At 56.6% G+C, this 20041-nt stretch overlaps 1 protein-coding gene across 3 annotated transcripts; it reads left to right on the forward strand.

Annotated features, from left to right (window-relative positions):
- The first annotated feature begins 64 nt into the window (after positions 1 to 64).
- PBXIP1 (PBX homeobox interacting protein 1) lies at positions 65 to 15545 on the forward strand. Of its 3 annotated transcripts, XM_082834696.1 has the most exons (13): positions 65 to 271; positions 718 to 767; positions 1404 to 1508; positions 7497 to 7583; positions 9559 to 9685; positions 9941 to 10005; positions 10080 to 10245; positions 11888 to 12121; positions 12250 to 12273; positions 12566 to 12648; positions 12733 to 12864; positions 13473 to 14704; positions 15249 to 15545. In XM_082834696.1, exons 1-13 carry the CDS (start codon positions 169 to 171, stop codon positions 15328 to 15330), a joined length of 2490 nt encoding a protein of 829 aa, XP_082690822.1. In that variant the 5' UTR covers positions 65 to 168; the 3' UTR covers positions 15331 to 15545. The 3 variants fall into 3 exon arrangements, with proteins under 3 accessions (XP_082690822.1, XP_082690820.1, XP_082690821.1); XM_082834694.1 differs by lacking the exons at positions 65 to 271; positions 718 to 767; positions 1404 to 1508 and adding an exon at positions 5059 to 5125; XM_082834695.1 differs by lacking the exons at positions 65 to 271; positions 718 to 767; positions 1404 to 1508; positions 7497 to 7583 and adding an exon at positions 8901 to 8965.
- Positions 15546 to 20041: the final 4496 nt, after the last annotated feature.

The raw sequence follows: 20041 nt of genomic DNA on the forward strand, positions 1-20041 counted from the left end.
GGCTGGGCGAGAGTGCAGTTGGCCCCCGGGCTCGCCGACCCCGCCTCGCCGCACCTCCGGCTTGCTGCCGCGCGGGGGCCTGCGCCGCCCCAGCCTCCCCTTCCGGGCCATGGTGCAACCCCAGGGCGCGTCCGTCCCCCGCCGCCGCTGACCCCGGTCCCCCACTCCATGGCCGCCTCGGCGCCGCCCCCACCGGACAAGCTGGAGGGAGGTGGCGGCCCCGCACCGCCCCCTGCGCCACCCAGCACCGGGAGGAAGCAGGGCAAGGCCGGTGAGAGCGCTGAGGGGGCCTGGGGCTGGCGAGGCCGAGAAGTCGGGGAGCTCGGAGGGAGGGCTGGCGGGCGGGGGAGGTGGTGGTCCTCTGGCTGAGGGCTCTGAAGGGCGGGGAGGCTCAGGTGAAAAGGATGGGTGGGTGAAGTCCTCCAGGGGTTGCGGGCAGGGGTTCACAGATTGCGGATCCTAGAGTTTGGGGCACCTGGAGTTCAGGAGCCGCTTGGGAGTCTGAGGGTATCAAGGGATGGGGCGTCTCATTTGAAGGAAGAGGCAGCTGAGAGTGCAGCGTCCAATTTATTTTTCAAAGTGTACCATTGTTAGTATCTGTGAAGTAAATAAACAAGAGTATAATGAAGTTAGAAGAGTTCCTTATATCATGGCTGCGAGAGAGGAGGTTGGGGAAACTTCAGGGAAACTTGTGTCTGCGTTTTACTACTTTTCCAGGTCTGCAAATGAAGAGCCCAGAAAAGAAGCGAAGGAAGTCAAATACTCAGGTGAATGGTGGTTGGTGGCAGGGGTAATTCCTAGTAGCCCCTTTGGGCTCTGCCCCTCCAATGTCTCTACTTTGCATAAGCCGCGGGGAGAAGAGAAAGTTTTTCTTGTTCTGTTTCTGGTCCTTTCCTTCAACTTCATAACAGATTTTAGGGGTAGGGGTGGGGATGAGATGGTTTGACCAAAGGTCTTATCAGTCAGGATTAGAAACATTCTCTCCCCCGTTTGTGCTGTCGTGTTTCCCACATGATGTTAACAGCTACCACTTACTGAACCTTTTCTAAGTGTCAGGGATTGTGCTAAAACTAGCAGTTTGGGGAGATGGACATTGTCACTATTTTACAGATGAGGAATCTGAGGCTTAAAAAAGTTAAATGCCTGCACCAGGGCCTTGAAGTTACTTAGTGTCAGAGCTAGGATTCCAGCGTAGTTCTGCCTGTTTTCAAAACACAGTTACTGCACTATGCTGGTTCTGCTCTCCACTCTCAGTTTCTTTGTTGCATTCTAAGGTCCATCTTGATTTAAGATCTGAGCTGGCCAGTACCAGCCTCCAAAAATGTGTATTGTGTTTCTGATGTTCTCTTGGTTTAGCTCTCCGTCTCCCTCCATGATCCTCTTTCCCTCCTCTTCTCCCCCAGGGCCCTGCATACTCACATCTGACGGAGTTTGCGCCACCGCCGACTCCCATGGTCGATCACCTGGTCGCATCCAACCCTTTTGAGGATGACTTCGGAGCCCCTAAGGTGGGGGGCGCAGCCCCTCCATTCCTGGGCAGTCCTGTCCCCTTTGGGGGCTTCCGTGTACAGGGGGGCATGGCAGGCCAGGTACCCCCAGGCTATGGCACTGGGGGTGGAGGAGGCCCCCAGCCTCTTCGTCGACAGCCCCCCCCTTTCCCTCCCAACCCCATGGGCCCTGCTTTCAACATGCCCCCACAGGGCCCTGGCTACCCTCCCCCAGGCAACATGAACTTTCCCAGCCAACCCTTCAGCCAGCCTCTGGGTCAAAACTTTAGCCCGCCTGGTGGGCAGATGATGCCAGGCCCCGTGGGGGCATTTGGCCCCATGATCTCACCCACCATGGGACAGCCTCCCAGAGGGGAGCTGGGCCCCCCTTCTCTCCCTCAACGCTTTGCCCAGCCAGGGGCACCTTTTGGTCCTTCTCCTCTCCAGAGACCTGGTCAGGGCCTCCCCAGCTTGCCCCCCAACACAAGTCCCTTCCCTGGTCCGGACCCTGGCTTTCCTGGCTCTGGTGGTGAGGATGGGGGGAAGCCCTTAAATCCACCTGCTCCCACTGCTTTTCCCCAGGAGCCCCACTCAGGCTCCCCGGCTGCTGCTGTTAATGGAAATCAGCCCAGTTTTCCCCCAAACAGCAGTGGGCGGGGTGGGGGCACCCCAGATGCCAATAGCCTGGCACCCCCTGGCAAGACAAGTGCGGGCTCAGGGCCCCAGCCTCCCCCAGGCCTGGTGTATCCATGTGGTGCCTGTCGGAGTGAGGTGAACGACGACCAAGATGCCATTCTGTGTGAGGCTTCCTGCCAGAAGTGGTTCCACCGCGAGTGCACGGGCATGACTGAGAGCGCCTATGGGTTGCTGACCACTGAGGCCTCTGCTGTCTGGGCCTGCGATCTCTGCCTCAAGACCAAGGAGATCCAGTCTGTCTACATCCGCGAGGGCATGGGGCAGCTGGTGGCTGCTAACGATGGGTGATGCTGGCGAAGTGCGCAGGAAGTGCATACGTTCCTCCCTGTTCTTCCAGGGTGGTTGTTTTCCTGTCTGGCTCTTGGTCCTTGTTTCCACTGGCTTCCCATCCCCATGGGGCAGAAACACAGTGTCTCCTGGGGGCAGAAAAGGAACTGAGATGGGCAGGCAGAAGAGCCTGGATTGCTCACTTTTCTGGAAACTTACGTGTTGAGATCTACAGAGGTCCAGGAAACCAAAGCCCTGCCAAGCAGAGCCATTTTTGGTGGCTGTCTCTGGAGGCCTAGGGGTGTGGCTGCAAGAGAAAAGAGGCTGGAGGAAGACCTGAAGGGCAGGGGTGCCCCTCTACAGATGATGGATGCCCCCAACACCTGTGCCTAACACTCCTATCTAGCCCCCCAGCCTTAGGTTTTGGAGTCCAGTATTTAAAGGTTTCTGGCCAGAGGAGTTGGGGGTCTCTTCCCATCTCTGCAGTAGCCCTTTCATGGGTGCTGGGAAACAGCTTTAGAGAATAAATGGAGATTTTCTCCTTTTCTTACCTTCCCCTTGCCTCCTCCAAGACCTACCCAACTCCTCCCCCCTCAGAGAACCAAATAGCTTGAAGAAGCAGGAGAGTACGTGGCTATGGCGGTCTCTTGGTGATTTGGGGCTTCAAGACAGTAGGTAAGAGATGCTGTCAGGACATACCTTCCTCATACCAAAGTCACTGGTCCTTTCTCAGACTCTCTTGTGCTTTTTCCCTAATGACAATATTTTTGCTAAAAATTGGGATATGTGGTCTGACAGAGCAGAATATTTCATGTTTGGACTGTCCTGGAAGCCTGGACTCTGGCTGTACACCCCCCCATCTGTTGCACATTATTCGCAGCGCTGGTCTTCAACTTTTGGCGCCCTTACTTCCCTGCTTCCCTGGCTTGATTGAAGGAAAGCTTGAAGAGGCGCAGAGCCCTTATACCTCATTTTTTCTCCTGATGAAAGTATCCCTGGCCCTGCCTGTGGGTGGGGAGGTGGCAGGACCCTTATTGCCATGGTACTAAAATGCAATCCAGAGCCTGGATGTTTTTTGTTTCTCTCTTTCCCTGCTATTCTTTATATCTTCTCCGGCCTGGTGATCTAGCTGTTCTCATTCCTCTCAGCCAGGGTCCTGCACTGGGCTTTGTTTTTATTTTATTTTGTAAGCACTGCCTGCCAGAGATGGGCCAGCGGCCTGAGCAGGAGCCCCTCACAGCTGCTGTCTCTTCCTTACAGCTCGTGCACACATTCCTCAGTGGGGTGGGGGAGGCAGGCTTGGGGTGTGGCCCTGAGAGGAGGTGGTGTTCCCCTGCCCCTACTTCTCCCGGGACCCTAGGGTGTGAAGAGAAGACAAAGGTATACTGCAGAACTCTTGCCTGCCCAGGTGCAGCATGCAGCCTCTGAGGCTGTGAGAAAGAAGGGAGAGGCCTCTGGGCCTCTCTCCAGTGTTCCCTGCCGCGGAACAGCAGAGATGGCAGCCCCCCCCACCACCACTGCTGAGCTTTGTGTTGTGTTTGTGGTTCTGTTTGCCCCTCTTTTATCGGTTGCTATTTTTGTGGTCTCCCCCATCTCTGCATTTGGTAAGATGGCTCTTGCAGGGGGGTGGACGTGTCAGCTCAGTCCCTCTCTCCCTCTCAGTCCACTGCTTTTTGGAAGGAAGCGGGGGTGGCAGAGACGTGGTGGGGAAAGTTTTGTACGGTTGGGTTAATAAAATGACTTGGAAAATCCAGACCAGGACTCCTTGCTGCTGGGGTGCACAGGGTTGGAATGAAACAGGCACTGCTGGTCAGGATGGTTGCGGGGTGAGGATAGGTATCCCTCAGGGTCCCTGGAGGTGGGAATGGCAGAAAGACTCGGGCCCCTGTGCTGACCCTGGTACAAGCCGCAGGGCCCAGGGAGGCCTCTTGGCTCCACCTCTCGCCCTGTGTCCCTGCTGCGAGAAACAACTTTCCTTTCTGAGCATGTTCCTGGGCCAGGCTTGGAGCCAAGCAGGAGCTTTGGCTCCAAGGCTTCAGGGAGACAACTGCCTTTAGAGCTTCTGGGGTTAGCGCCCGCACTCCCACTCCCGAGTTGTTTGGTTTAGGGGTCGAGCGTAGCTCCAGGGGTGGGGGATGGGGCTGCCTTGGTCTAGCAGATTTCGTTTTTGGATGCTTTTCAGCCCCCCATCCCCCTTTAAAAAAAACAGCGGCATCCTTAATCCGCACCGGAGCAGGGTAAGGAGAGTGGCAGGAGGGCTATTTCCAACCTATAATTTGCCACTCTCCCCTCCCCCATCCTGCAGCTGTCTCTGTCTGTCCTGGAACCAACCTGGCTCCTTGTCCTGGAGATGTCACGCCTTGCCTTTCAGTTTTGGGTCTTCCCTCCAGAAATTGTTTAGACACTGGGAAAGGAGGGAAGGTGACCCAGGATTCAGTTTGCTGGAAGTCCAGTGTCCCACCGGGAGGTAAGCCCAGGTTTAGGGGCTCTGCAGGTACCCGCTCTCCACCCCTGGCTCTCAAGTTTAGCTGTTATTGGCCAAAAGTTTCCGCCCCCTCAGGGAACTTGACTTTCCATTGGCCAGTCCTTAGTCACATGACCTTCCTTTCTCGGGGCTGTGAAGCTGGAGAGCCAGCAACAAGTTCAGCTGAAGACTGAAGCAAGAGCTGGGTCAGGTAATGCCCTAGCGGGGAAGGGGCCGTAGATCTCCGTAAGAGAGGAAGGATGGAGGAGAGGAAGGGCAGAACTCTGAAGGGTTGGGCCCCACCGAGGATCTGCAGAGCTGTTTGTTACTTCTGGGCCGGCGGAAGGGGGATCATGGGCGGCCGTTTCCAAAACAGAAACTTGCTCTGGGTCCCCCAGACAATTCCTAGGTCCTTTGCGTTAGAGGTTTGGGGGAACAACTCTTAGAGGGGTTGAAATTAGCTGGATGAGACTTCCCAGCTTTGTACAGAGAGGGAGAGCTCCCCCTTTAGCTGTCTTTTAGAAACAGCATAAGTCCCTGACAGTCCTTACAGGACGTTTTTGTTGAATCCTGCCTGAATGAAAAGAGAGGGAGTAGTGAGGAGGGGGTGGAGGTGGGTTTTCCTCCAAGAGGTTGATGAGAAGAAAGAGATCTGAAAATAGCAGGGAAGGGTGGGGATTAAACAGCAGAAGGAACTTCCTAATAAGGCAGTGAGATGCTGGCTTGGGAGAACTGGGAGATCTTTTGGAATGTTGGGTGAACCCAACCAAGATAGAGATATCAACCAGGGTTTGGAACAGACTGTCTTCTGTTCGGGTCTCAGAAGTATTTGTCTTGTTGACCCAAATACCGTTGCTGGTTTCCATGGAAACAGTGTGTCTGACATCACCCTGGTTGCCATGGTGCCTGGTTCTGGAGGACCTGAGCAGGCTGTACACAGCCAGGGATAAACAGGGACTTCAGACCAAGCTGCTGCTACTTCCTTCCTGCCACCACCTGTTAAGAGTCACACGCAGCAACTGGGGGTGGGGAGATGATGACAGAATGGCGGGGTTGGGGCCTGAGACCAGAAGGCAGCACAGTGATGGTTCTGTGGATGCCTGTAGAAACCGGCCAGGGATGTGCTGTTGGACGTGGTGTGGGGAAGTCACTGCAGCCATTCTCCTGTCTCCTTGTGGGATGGGTGCATGTGTCTGGGAGGCATGGGTATTGGGGGATGCTGTGAGGGGTCCTTCATGTGTCCTGGGCTTGGATCTTGATTGGCAAGGGCCACAGGAGGTTTTTAGGGCACCATGTAGGACTCACACTAGCTCAAACAGAAGGGGGAATTGTGGTGGCTTCCCAAGGTAGAACTGCCACACTTCTACCCCAGCCTCACTTCCTTTTCCCAGGGTTTCCTTTCAGAGTCCTTTTCCACTTGCCACCTTTCTAGTCCGTCAACAAGCAGTCATGTAGTCTCCTCTAAAGGATCACAATCCCAGATTCGAGGGGGTCAGCTCCTCTATCCCTCCACCTTTATGCCGGGTCCCAATTGCCAGCCTGGGGGAGTAGTCTAGGCCATGGATGGAGGGGTAGGTCCTTCTCTTCTCATCCTGCCTTGTGTCAGGCTTTGGAAACTGGAGTAACTTCCCACGCCCACCCGGCCAAGTCAGAGCAGATTAGCAGGGGTTAGGACCACAACCCTGATTTTTGTCCATGCTTTGCAAACTGTAAAGTGCTTTATACATGATAGCTGCCATAAATCCCTTTTGCCAGTCACCTTCAAGTTCCCTAAGATGAAATTCTGGAGTTTACTAAGAAGGGAAACAACTTAGAATGGAGAGTGAGAGTGACAAAGAGATTTACTAAAGGTACATTGAGGTGGATCTAAGCTATGCCAGTTGTTCTCAACCCTGGCTGCAAATGAGAATCATTTGGGAGATTAAAAAAATATCCTTCCCTGAGCCTGGCCCTTGAACACAGTTGTATCAGAATCTTAGGTGATTCCATTGTGCAGCCAGTGTACAAGACCCCTGAACTAGACCACAGAAAGGACTTATGGTGGGTGATGGGTGGGTGACTTGGGGGTGAAGGAGGCCATTGAGTCTTCTTTTCTAGGCTCTGGGGAAGAAGGTGGTGATTATGGGGAAGGCTGGGGAGGTGAAGGGAGGGCTGGGTTGTTCCTCTTTTTAGCTGCTCATCGTTGGCAAGTCATGTCAGCCAATTTTCTGGCCTTCATTTTCTGGCCTTCATTTCCCTTCATTTTCCCTGACTATAACATGAGAGAGTTGGCCTGGATTTTTCCCAAAGCCCTTCCAGCCCTATGCTTCTCTGACCTTTCAAGGTCAGTTCTGTTTCCCAGTTTACCAAGGGCTCTTTCGGTCCCTGGCAGAGGCAGGCTTCACTGTGGCTGTTGGTACGTTCTGATTTGAAAGGCAAATACTGCCCAGAAGAGCTGAGGTGTTGGGGTCAGAAGACTGGAACCAGGCTGGCTGTGGTAGTGGCTGCCCAGCCCTTAAACCTCGGAACCCGGTCGAGGCTGCTGTCTCCATCCTGCCTCCCCTGAAGGGAGCTGGGGTCCTTAAGAAAGACTTTCTCTGCAGGTGGCAGCCTCAGTAGCCTTGGGGACCTCAGCAACTATGGCCTCCTGCCCAGACTCGGACAATAGCTGGGTGCTTGCCGGCTCAGAGGTAGGAAAAGCAGGCCTGGGAGCCACATGGAATGGGGGTTCCTACAGGGCTGGGCTGCTTGCTGGGTCTGTCCCCTTCCTTGGTCTTAGTGATCATGCGCATCACCTCCTGCTGGCTGTGAGAGGAACTCTAGTGGCAGGGAGAAGGCCATCAGGCCCCAGGAGTCAGGTGTTGGGACTTGGACCATGCCTTGAAAGAAGGAAATTGCTGGGGTAAGCTGTGAGAAGCAGGGAAGATATTCTGGTGGGGAGACCAGCATGAGCAAAGGTTCTGAGGCAACAATGGGAGAGCTGTGTTGGGGGAGACCAAGGAGGTCCATTGGAGGAGGTGGAGACATGGGTCGGACGGTGTTGAAGTGAGGTTGGGCCAGAGCCTGGGAACCTCCAGAAGAAGCCTGGAGGGCCTGGCTCAGGCATTCGGGCCTCCTCTTTTTTTTTTTTTTTTTGCGGTATGCGGGCCTCTCACTGTTGTGGCCTCTCCCTGTTGTGGAGCACAGGCTCCGGACACACAGGCTCAGCGGCCATGGCTCACGGGCCCAGCCACTCCGCGGCATGTGGGATCCTCCCGGACCGGGGCACGAACCCGTGTCCCCTGCATTGGCAGGCGGACTCTCAACCACTGCGCCACCAGGGAAGCCCCGGGCCTCCTCTTTGATGGGAAATCGTGGAAGGGCTCTGAGCTGGAGGGAGTCAGGACCATCACTGCCTTGGGCAGAGGGTGCAGCCACTGTGTGGGCTGGGCGGGAACTGGGGGAGAGCGTTTTGAAGGTCCTGCAGTCCAGGTTGTAGTTGGTGGAGCGGGATCCCAGTAGACCGCTGTGCCCTGAAGCCACTGAGAAGGGGGCCAGTGGGACTGGGGGGCTGAGTGTCTGGACAAGGTTTATCAAGGGCTTGGTATGTTCGTACCGCAGGGAGGGAAGAAGGTGAGGAGCTTGAGTTAAAGGCGTCGGGTTTGAGTGGCCTTGAGGAGACCAGTTGGGGGTGAGGGAGCTGCTCTCAGGATGATGCTGGAGCAGGGCCCATGGACTAGGGCTGGCCGGCAGAGGGGACAGACACCATGCTCCCAGCCAGAGCCCTGGCGCCCTGTTGAGGTGCCTTTGCTGACAGCTGGGGTACCTTGGGCCAGTCGTTTCACCTCTCTGTCCTCCCCTGTAAAAGGGGAGTTGTGATTCTTGCCTGGTAGGAGGGGCCATGAGAAAAAAGTGACTTGAAAATTGTAAAGAAACATACTAAGGTCAAGAATTATTCTTGGAAGGATAGCGGGAGCCATGGATGGGATGAGCGGGCGGTGGCCTGTCAAGGGGGCGTAGGCGGAGAAAGGAGAGGCCGTGGCTGGACGGCCGGGCTGAGAGCACCTTGGGAGACAGTCTGGCTGTGGCTGGGGTGAGTCACGTTTCTGTCAGCTCCTGGGAGAGGAGTGTGTGGGGAGGGGGGAAAGGCCAGAAAAGCTTGGAAGATGTAACTAGAGTGGGTGGCCCGTTCTGAGGGCAACTGTGGGGAAGCCTGCGGCGGTCGGGACCGTGATCCTTAGGCATCCAGGGGACTTTGCTCTCTTGCCATCCTCCCACCTTCCAACCAATAACTGAGTTGGTCACTTGTGGGGAGGGAGACCCAGGCTCTAGCCGGCTTCTCTGGGGAGGTGGGGGGCACCAGGTTTGTACAGTGGTCCACCGCCTTGGTCCAGTGGTGCTTCTTCATTTAACAGAAACTTGGCCTCTGAAAGTTCTCAGAGCAGCAAGTGAGGTTAGGGAATGGCCGAACACTGCGTAGAGCTGAGATGCTGCAGTGCCAGCTGACCCCCGCCCCATCCCCACTTTGGAGCAGCCCACTACAGAGTGTATTATATTTTTGTGAGATGTGGGTTGAGGTCCCTGAGCAGTGCGGCTGGTCCCAGGCACCCCAGTAGAGCACCCCTTGGTTTCGTCCTGCTGTCCTTCCTCTGGAGCAGCCTTTCTGCTTGTGCCCCTCCCCCCCAGAACCTGCCTGTGGAGACCCTGGGCCCTGAATCCAGGATGGACCTAGAATCCGAGAGAGCTCCCCAGGCCCCTTGGAGCCCCTCCAAGGCAGCTGCTGAGGAATTAGCTGGGACCTTGGATGGAGAAGGTAACAGGGCCCTACTGAGGGTGGGGTGCAGCCACCTCTCCTCCATGTTCTTGTGTTTCCCAGTTTCCTCAGGGAGAGGGAGGCTGGTTGGTCTTATTTCTGGCATTAATCTCAATTTAAAACCTTCCCTCATTCTACCCTGGCTTTCTCCTTCCCCTTCCAACTTGGTTAGGGCCTGTGGGAGCCAGAGGGCCGTGTAGCACATTCCATTGGGGGGGTAGTGGTGTTTCTCCTTAGCCTTTTCTCCTGCCACAGAGACGCTGTTCCAGAGTGAGAGCTCCCAGTCCAGACCCATTCTGCCAGAGGAGACTGAGGCCAAGGTGAGGACCTTCACTGGGGGGAAGGGTAGGAAATGGGGAGGGCCGGGAGCTGCTCACAGCTGTGTCTGCATCAGGGTGTCCTGGAAGGTGATGATCGTGGAATGGAGTCCCCTGGCTCAGGAGACACAGAGGTCCAGGGAGACTTGGAGGAGACCCCCGAGGCAGTAGGCCTGGGACTGGACACACAGGACCTGGAGGATCAGAGTCCCCCCAACAGCCTGCTCTCATCCCCCCAAACAGGTGAGAGTTCTCCTTGTCTCCCCCTGTCACTATCCTTCTAGAAGGTGTGGGAGTGGGAGTAGATATCGCTACTGAACACAGCTCTGGGCCAGGCCCTAGGACTTAGCAGCTTGGTGCCCTCCTTAAATTGTATCAGTGAAACCTCACCACCACCCCTGGGGACACTGAGGCTCAGGTTAAGTCACACAGCAGGTGAGTGGCAGGGCCTGGGTCTGGTCGACTATTTTGTCTCTGCCGTGGGGCCTCCTCTTTTCTTGCCTCTAGATGCAACTCTCATTCCCTGAGTCCCTTCCGTGTGTCAGCTCTGGGGAAAGAGGTTGGCTTCATGGCCTATGTAAGAGGTGGACTAGACCGAGCCAAGATGCAAGTCAGACCTATGAGGGGTGCAAAAAAGGAAGGAGAGGGTGGTCAGTCACGGGACAGGTCGAGGGGAAGGGAGAGGCAGGGACAGCTGGGGAAAGGGCCACACTGGAGGTGTCATTTGAGTGGAGCCTTGAGCAAAGAGTAGGATTTTAGTCGGTAGGGTAGGAGGAAGAGAACATTCCAGGCCAAGGCTGCAGCATCAACAAAGGGATGGGACCCCCTGTCCTGTGCTGAGGAGGCTGTTTCCAGCGCTGGTGGCAGAGGAGTGTATGAGTCCATCTCTGTTGAGGGGTGACAGGGTGGAGGGGGAGGCCGGGGGCTGGGGCCATTTAGGGGGCAACTGACAAAGCTGAGGAAGACCTGAACTAAGGCAGATACAAGGCGAGTGACGTTGAGATGTTTAGGTGTCAAATTGTCGAACTGTCTGCGTGTGGGGTGAAGAGGGAGGGCTGAGGTTGGCTAGGTGGGAGCAGTGGCGTCTTGCCCTGCAGTGGGGGAACACCAGAAAGAACCAGTTTGGAGGGCAATGTGTTGAGTGTTTGGTCCCCAGGGACACCCAGGTGGGAGTAGCCAGGAGGCAGTCAGACAGATGTCCACACCTGGAGCTCCAGGGAGGCCAGGTTGGGAGTTACTGATGAGGGACTCATCTGCTCTGCGGGGAAGCCAGCGGGGTGGGTGAGATAGCAGGTGACCGTGTGTACGGTGAGAAGAGCAGAAAAGCAGAAATGGTGCCAGGGGGACCTCTGCCTCTAGGACCGGGAAGAGCCAGGGACTGAGCAGAGGCACTGGGAAGGAGTGGCCAGGGTTCGGGCAGAACCCAGAGCCGGGAAGGTGCTCCACGTGAGGCACGTGTGGGAGGAAGGAGTGCACTTTTAGGGTGAAAGCTGCTCTTGTAGTTTGCAGATTGAAAGGACTGGTCTCCCCCCAGACGTAGAGAACAAACGTATGGACACCAAGGGGGCAAAGTGAGGGAGTGGTGTGGTGGTGTGATGAATAGGGAGATTGGGATTGACATATATACACTAATATGTGTAAAATAGATAATTAATAAGAACCTACTGTATAAAAAATAAATAAAATTCAGAAAAAAAGAAACGACTGGTCTCCCGCCTCCAGACTGGGCGTGGTCACTAATGCCCTGGCAGACGTGGGCAGGGTCTCCACGTGCCCCCTCTGTGGTCAGGGCTGGGGGCCTCTCGTGTTCGCTTCTGTTTCCCGTCTCTCTGTATGTCCCATCGCTTCCGTTGCTTTACTGCCCTGTCCCCATCCCTTCCTCCAGCTTGGATCAGGGAGGAGGCCCACTGCTCCAGCAGTGAGGACGACACCGACATGGATGTGGAGGGTCTGCGGAGACGGCGGGGCCGGGAGCCCAGCACTCCTCAGCCTGCGGCCCCCCTGGGTGTGGAGGACCAGGCCGGGGGTGAGGGTGCGGGCAGGGACCTGGGCATCTCCCTCAACATGTGTCTCCTCGGGGCCCTGGTTCTGCTGGGCCTGGGGATCCTCCTCTTCTCCGGTGAGTGGTCCCTCTCCTGATGAGGCCTTAAGCCTCCACTCTGGCCTCTTCTGCCCTCCTGCCGCACTTTCACTCCATTCCACCCCCTCCTCTGAGGGCCTGACCAGACTCCTCTGTCTCCATTTCAGGTGGTCTCTCAGAGGCTGAAAGTGGTGAGTGAGGACGGGCCCTGACTGGTTCGTGTCTGTCCCCTTCCGGCCCTGAGGGAGGCTGATGGGGGCAGTTCTCTGGGTCAGGAGTAGGGATGCTGGGGGCTGTACATTTTTTGCTCAGTTATAGGCCTTGTCAGCTATTCAGGGTGACCCTTGACCCTTTACCTCGCTGGACTCTCAGCCATAGGGCGGGTCCAGGGCAGGAGGGTGACTGTGTGTGTTGGGGGTGGGGGTGGGGAGGAGAGGGCCCTGTGTGCCTTGGGGCCAGTTTCAGGATTTCACTTTCCCACAGGGCCCATGGAGGAAGCGGACCTGCAGGTCTTCCCAGATACCGGCTCGGATGCTGAGATGCTGGAGGCTGAGGGGGATGGGCAGGCATGTGTGACACTCTCCATTGGTGTGAGGGGCCTGATGGGGGAGATTCAGGGCTGCGGGGGTGACTGGCTCCTTTGCCCTTAGGATGGGCTAAAGCAGCAGCTGCCGACCTCAGCGCCCCCTGACAGTGTTCCCAGCCTGCAGAACATGGCCCTTCTGCTGGACAAGCTGGCCAAGGAGAACCAGGATATCCGGCTGCTGCAGGCCCAGCTGCAGGTGGGCACAAGCAGGAGCGGGTGGGCTACACACCCTCCCTAGGCCAGGTGTCTGTCTGTCCTAGTGTCCTCCCCCAAAAGAAGTTTCCTGTATTCACCCGCACACCTTGATCCCCTCCCTTTCCCACTATAGTGAAGTCATCTTCTCGGTTCTCTGTTCATGTCCTGCATGCTAAGGGTTAGGCCAAGACTGGCATACCTGCTTCACGTGGCATGCCACCTCTGCTTGATTGGCATGGTCCACCTGGAGCATTGTGTGGAGAAGGATTTGAAGAACATGCCAAGGCTCAATGGGAAAGAAGTGCTGGGATCAATTAGTAATGTCTGCTCTGGGTATGGGAGGTGGAAATTGGGCAACGACAGCCACATCTTGGCTATCTTTCGGTGAATCGGAGAAGTGTGTGCTTAAAAAGGACATAGACGCTGAGGCCTGTGATGGAATTTGGGGATCCCAGGGTCTGGTGAAGGGTGAAGATGGGGCAGGGGATGAGAACCAAGTCCTCTGAGTTTCCCAGGCCATAAAGTCTATGATGGAATGGAATCAGGGTAGAAGGCACTGGGGTCATCCTTGACTCCTCCTTGTCCTCTCCATCCCTACTCCCATTCCAGGCCCAGAAGGAAGAGCTTCAGAGCCTGATGCATCAGCCCAAAGGGCTGGAAGAGGAGAATGCCCGGCTCCGAGGGGCCCTACAGCAGGGCGAGGCCTCCCAGCGGGCCCTGGAGTTAGAGCTGCAGCAGCTGCGGGCCCAGCTCCAGGGCCTGGAGGCTGACTGTGTCCGGGGCACAGATGGGGTGTGTCGCTATGGGGGCAGAGGCCTGCGGGCTGGCAAGGTCACCAAGGAGCAAGGCCCAAGGGGGCAGGTGCCAAGCCCTGGCTTCCTGGAGCAGAAGAAACAGCTAGAGGCTGAGGCCCAGTCATTAAGGCAAGAGTTGGAGAGGCAGCGGCGGCTGCTGGGGTCTGTGCAGCGGGACCTGGAGCAGAGCTTGAGGGATGTGGGCCGAGGGGACCCAGCCCATGCTGGCCTGGCTGAGGTTGGTCACAGGCTGGCCCAGAAGCTGCAGGGCATGGAGAACTGGAGCCAGCGCCCTGGGGTCCCTGCCAATGCCTCAGAGGCCTGGCATCAGGAGCCTCACTTCCAGAGTTCCAGGGAGTGGAGCGGAAAGGAAAAGTGGTGGGATGGGCAGAGGGACCGGAAGACTGACCACTGGAAACATAAGAAGGAGGAATCTGGCCGGGAAAAGAAGAAGAGCTGGGGGGGTGAGGAGGACAGGGAGCTGGCGGGGAGGTGGAAGGAGGGCAAGCCATGGGTGGAGGAGTGGGCTAGCAAGAAGGACAGCAAGCAACAGGGTTCTAAGGAGCCCCCCAGGAAAAGTGGGAGCCCCCACTCCTCCAGAGAAAGGCAGAAACACCCTCAGTGGAAGGAGGGGGCTAAAGACAGGCATGACCCCCTGCCACTCTGGGCAGAGCTGTTGAGGCACAAGTACCAGGCACCCCAGGGCTGCTCGGGTGTGCACGAGTGTGCCCGTCAGGAGGGCCTGGCCTTCTTCGGCATGGAGCTGGCCCCTGTGCGGCAACAGGAGCTGGCCTCTCTGCTGAGGACGTACCTGGCGCGGCTGCCCTGGGCCAGGCAACTGACCGAGGAGCTACCCCTTTCTCCTGCTTACTTTGGTGAGGACGGTATCTTCCGCCACGACCGCCTCCGCTTCCGGGACTTTGTAGATGCCTTGGAGGACAGCCTGGAGGAGGTGGCAGTGAGACAGACAGGTGATGATGATGAGGTGGATGACTTTGAGGACTTCATCTTCAGCCACTTCTTTGGAGACAAAGCACTGAAGAAGAGGTGGGCAAGCTGTGGGGGAGTTGGGTCGGTGGGAGCAGGAGGCAGGAGGTGATGGTAAGGGGTGTGAAGGAGCCAGGGCCCTGAGCTGGGATGGGGTGGTGGCGGGGTGTTCTTCAGTTTGAGGTTTTATCTCTGCTTTTAGGTCTCCCCTCCCCCCTAGCCAGTACTTTTCCTGTCTTCCCTTGGGGTCAGGAAGCTGCCTGTGCTCACCCCAGAGTGGTCCTGGGGAGTCCCCTTTTGTGCTGGGGGGATTTTTCCTCCCAAGTTACCCTGTACTGCCCATACCTGCAAGAGAGATTGCTTCCCATCTTCCCGCCTGCCCAGCTGGGGCCTTCATCCTGGGAGACCAGGTCTGGCCACACCCCCCCCCCACCCCCCCCCCCCCGCCGTATGATTGATGGTGACTGCCTGTGTCGCCTGTCTTAAGAGGAGCAGGGTCCCCTCTCCTCAGGGAGCGCCTTCTCATCATGTGGATGTGGCGTTGTTGTCTAAAGGCCTCTTACTGCTCCCCCCCCCCCCCGCCCCGCCCCATGCCTCTCCACAGGTCTGGGAAGAAGGACAAACACTGGCGGAAACCCAGAGTTGTGGGGCCCAGGGAGGAACACAGCCACCAGCGCCAGGGCTGAGGCCCCGTGCTGTCTGTCCCCTGGGAACCGTTAAACTGCCACCTCCCTTGGCTCGTTTGGTGTCCTTGGATATCCTTCACCGAGGAGAGCGGAAATCATCCAGCCCCGAACTGAAACCACTTTTGCTAGAAAAAGGTCTTAGCTGGACCTGCCTTGCTATCTATGCAAATGTATGCAAATGCTCAGGACCCTGGGCCGTGACCCTTGCAGCCTGATTGTGTCACGCCAGTGTGAAGGGGGGAGGGGAGAGAAGCCTGTTTTTTTGGGGGTGGGGTGGAGGTAGAGGGGATGGGGGCAATTCTAATTCTGAAGCCAGAGAGCTTTCCTCCTCGCGTGTGTGTGTGTGTGTGTGTGTGTGTGTGTGTGTGTGTGTGTGTGTGTCGGGGAGGGGGAGAGTGGGCTCCTTGGCTGCACGCACTGACCCGGGCCCCCTGGGATTTGACTAGCCTGGCTGGCTGGGGGCCCAGCATGAGGGTTTCCCCTGGCGTTTTGTTAGATTTGGAAGGAGCTGTCCCCAGGGGGGTACAACCCCCTTTTAAGCCTTGCTGCTCACCTCCACACGTGAACTGTAGACTCAGATCCCAATAAAATGCTGTTGGAGCTGTGACATTGGGCGGAGACTCTGTCACTTGGGGCTGTTTCTAAGCACAAGGGACATCCACACCCACCGCCTTGTAGGCACTGGTGCTCACCTTCTCCCGTATACTCCTCTCCCAGTCACCTCACCCTCGCAGCAAACCTCAGGCCCTCTGGGCTGGAGCTCCCCATTTTGCTCACAGCTGCCTTGGCTGCACCCCTGGGAGATGTAGAAATATGCGAATGGGTTTTGGAGTCTGAGCCTTGGGCTCAAATCCAGTTTGAGTGATTTTGGGCAAGTTAATCCCCGGGAGCCTTGGGTTTCTAATCCTCAAAAAAGGAGACTGAGGGGCTGGAGAAGAGATTAAATAAAGCAGTGTAAACCAAATACCTGTCTTGTATTTGGCGCTCAAAAGTGATTTCACTCCCTTCAGGGTGTGGAGGAGGGAGAGAAGGGGACCCCCGACCCACCCCCGCACCTCCCCCAGGATTGGGGAGGTGAGGGAACCACTAGGTGGTGCCTCGGCTCCACATTTGCTCCAGACATCACCTCCCTCACTACTTTAGTACCCCAAATCTTGGACCCCCACCCCCCCACCCCACTGATTTGGGCCGTCTCTCTGGCTAGCTCTCCCAGGAAGACCCAGATTCCTCTGGGCTTCTCTTTAGGAAGTCCTTCCTGACTGGGATTCGTGATTGGCCTGGAAAGCACCTTGGGAGTGTAGGGACAGAATGATGGTGTGATGTCAGGCCAGGTCAGAGGAGTGTGTTAGTAAAGCTGAGGGGGCCTGCCCAGAAGGGGGCTGTAATTGAAAGCAACTGCTTCTGTAACACTACGATGGATGGGCCACTCACTGTTAAAGGGCTTTAAGTGTATTAGCTCATTTAATTCAGCTGTGGGGTGGGGCGGGGCCGGCTGGGCATGGAACGAGGTCCACTCATTCAGCAAACATTTGCAGTCTATTGTGTACCAGAGGCAGTGAGGCACTGAGAATACAGAGGCGTGTTAAGGAGTTTATAGTCCAGTGGAGCCTGCTTTCTGCAGCATGAGGGACTGCAGTTAGATCTAAGGAAGAACTTCCTCCAAGGCAGAGGGTCAGTGAAAGGGGGCTTTAGGAAAGGAGGCTTCTATTTCTGGAGTGAGGGTCAGGAGGAGCAAGTACAGGTTGGCCCGGGGCCAGGGTCTGGATTTGGCCTCCTGGCTTTGTGCAACGTTGTCCACATGAGGAGGCCTATTTTACTCGGTTCCCATTGCTCACCTTCTGCAGGTGCTCAAAATTTATGCTCCCTGGATTCAGGCTAGGCCTTAGTATTCCGTGTCCTGGGAGGGGGCTGTGCTCAGGGGAGGGGACACAAACTGGCCCCCTGGGTTCCCAGAGGGTGTGGGTGCTTGGGGCTTCTCAGTTTCATTTCTAGGGCCCATTTCCTTCATTTGCATAACGAACTCAGGGACGCTAGGAAGTTCCCCCAAGCCCCCTCCTCTTTCTTAGCCACTCAGGAAGTAGATATGCTGAGCTGGAGGTTTCTGACGCTGCTGAATCAGGAAGAAAAAGCCATGAACCCAAGGGGTATGTTGGGGAGGGGCCAGGACACCAGGGACACTGGCCATCCTGGTTACCCTGTCTCGGTGATCCTCATGCCCATCACAGGCCATGAGGCCACCCTCTCCGTCACACCCATGCACCCACAGCAGCACTGGTAAAGTGGGGGGACCCCAAGTCCCAGATCATAGGATGCTCTCTGGTGATAGGCCCAGCATGTGGAGATGAGCCAAGGGAGGCTGGAGCTGGGGGACAGCTCCTGGCCGTGCAGGGGTGGGGAGAGCCTGTGTGTAGACCCCCTGGACTCTGCCACACGGCCCGGCTTGGCCTCCAGGGTCTGGTCTGGGCCCTTCCAATTTAAGCACTTGGTATTTTAAGCACTTGGCTCTTCTGCCCTTTCCTCTGGGAACTTCCCCAGCTAAGAGCTCAGCTCTGGGGTGCCTTCGGGGAATCACTGGAGTTGCGGCCCAGCGGGTCCTCTTGGGCCTTCCCCTCTCAAATGGAAAAATTCTGTTTCCTTTGGCCAGTTCCCCAAACTCATTTCCCTGCTGTCCCCCAACCTGCTTCTCCTCCCTCCCATCCCTGCCCTTCATTCTTCAGCCTCACCCCCTTTCCCGTTGCCCTCAGCTCAGCCTTCTCTTACCACTGCTCCCTCCAGCCCTTACCCCCTCCAGGATCTTCTCTGTCTCTTCCTGCCTCCCCAGGTCCTCCAGGCCCCGGCTTTTCCCTCCTGCCTTTCACTCCCACCCATCCTGGTGAATGGGGGCATGGGGGTGGCGGCTAGAGTACGGTGGTGGTCACCTTCAGGCCTGCACCACGCCATAAGCTCCTTGAGGGTCAGAGGCATGTGTTCCTTTTGAGAACCACACCCAGCCCCCTCTGCTGGGCCCAAGGACATGCTGGATTGGTGGGCTCTTGCCATGGGAACCTCCCAGGGCCACCCTGGTGTCGGGACGTCTCCTCCTCCCATCTTGTTCTGGATCACAGACGTTCCCGGTCCCTTCACACTTCACATGCTCACAGAGGGTCTAGAAGGGACACCGCAGGGTGTGGGTATGGGGCTGTTGCCCTGAACCCAGACGACATCTGGTCCCTCCTTTCCGCTTTCACCACTCAGCCGTCTGAGCCACAGAAGCTCCTTATAACTAATTCTTGGTGAGTTGTCTGAGTTCCCTATACCTCCTCTGTGAGCCTTCCTTTAAGGTTGCTGCCCGTCTCTCTGGTAGCCCTTGGCTTCCAGAATAGGCCCTGCCCACATAGAACCAAAGCAGGCCCCTTCCCCGCTCACCCGTTCTTTATCCTGGGCCAGGTCTCTTCTAACTAGCCAGACCTGTGGCCCGGGCAAGCTTTCAATCAGGAAACCGTCTCCGGTCTCCACCACTGTGCACCTATGGGCCTCCTCGCTTTAGGGCTAGGCTTTCTCATCACTGAAGTGAGACTGTGGATCCCCCCTCGCGGGTTGTTGTGATGATGGAGGGAGTCACCCAAAGACAAAGGAAAAGACTTTTAAACTGTAGAGTACTGTCAAAAAAGTTTTATTTTTATTTTACTTAACCTCTAAGGGGAAGCCGAGGCCTCTGTGAACTACTGATATGGGAGCAGAGGGTGTTGGTTCCCAAACCACGTAGTAGGAGCTGGCGGGGAAAAGATGCCAACTAGCACTGAAGACCCAACACTGTGCTAGGTGCCCAGGGGGGACCACAATCCTCGCTCTTGAGGCTAATTGGATTAGTTTAACACCGAGCAGAGTTTTAAAAGTACTCTCTTAATGGTGCCAGGGAGGTGGAGAGGAAGGAGGGGGTGGCCTTTGAGCTGGACCTTGAAGATAATAGGATAGGGGATGGGGAGGGGATTCCAGACGGTGGAACAGCCCGGTGGGCAGACGGTGTTAAGTTCATGTTCCTGTAAGGAAGCAAGTTCTCCCACAGGCCTGCCTGCAAGTCTAAGGGGGGAGCTTTACCATAGCAAATGGGGAGGGGTGCCACTGAAGGCACTGAGGGGCAGGGGACGTGAAAAGGGAGATACACACTGGTGCAGGGCAGCTGGCAGCCGGAAGGGTGGAATGGAGAGATGTGAAATTGGAGGTAGTTAGGAGGTGTCAGCCAGCAGCTCAGAAGGGAGATCACACAGGCCTGATTTAGAGCTGTGAATTAGAATGGACTGGCCTTGGATGGGGCAAGGACAAGGGAGAGGGAGGAGTCAAGGACACCCTGAGCTTCCCAGCCTCATGACAGGTGGATGACTGCATCCTCATGCAATATCAGGAAAGGAAGAGGAAAGGCCGAAGCTGGTTTTGTAGGGGAGGGGATGGGGGTGAGGTGGAGGTGGGGTGTGTGGGCAGGGTGGGGACGGGGAAGCTGCTGGGCTCGATTGTACAGGATTTGGAATAGGGATAGAGCCAGCCTCCCGGCAGGTCTCCCCTCTGCTCCATCAAGTTGCACGTCCCCACCTCCCAGTCCTTGTGTCCCTCCTACCCCCCACCCCACGCCCACGTTCCTTTCCAGGGCAGGGGCCCTTTGGAGAAATTCTTACTAGTCTGTACACTTACCTCTACTGGGCCTGATGGGAGACACCCAGAAGAGGGGAGTGACTCG

This window comes from Leucopleurus acutus (genome assembly GCF_964270905.1).
Source record: "Leucopleurus acutus genome assembly, chromosome: 2".
NCBI lineage: Eukaryota > Metazoa > Chordata > Mammalia > Artiodactyla > Delphinidae > Leucopleurus > Leucopleurus acutus.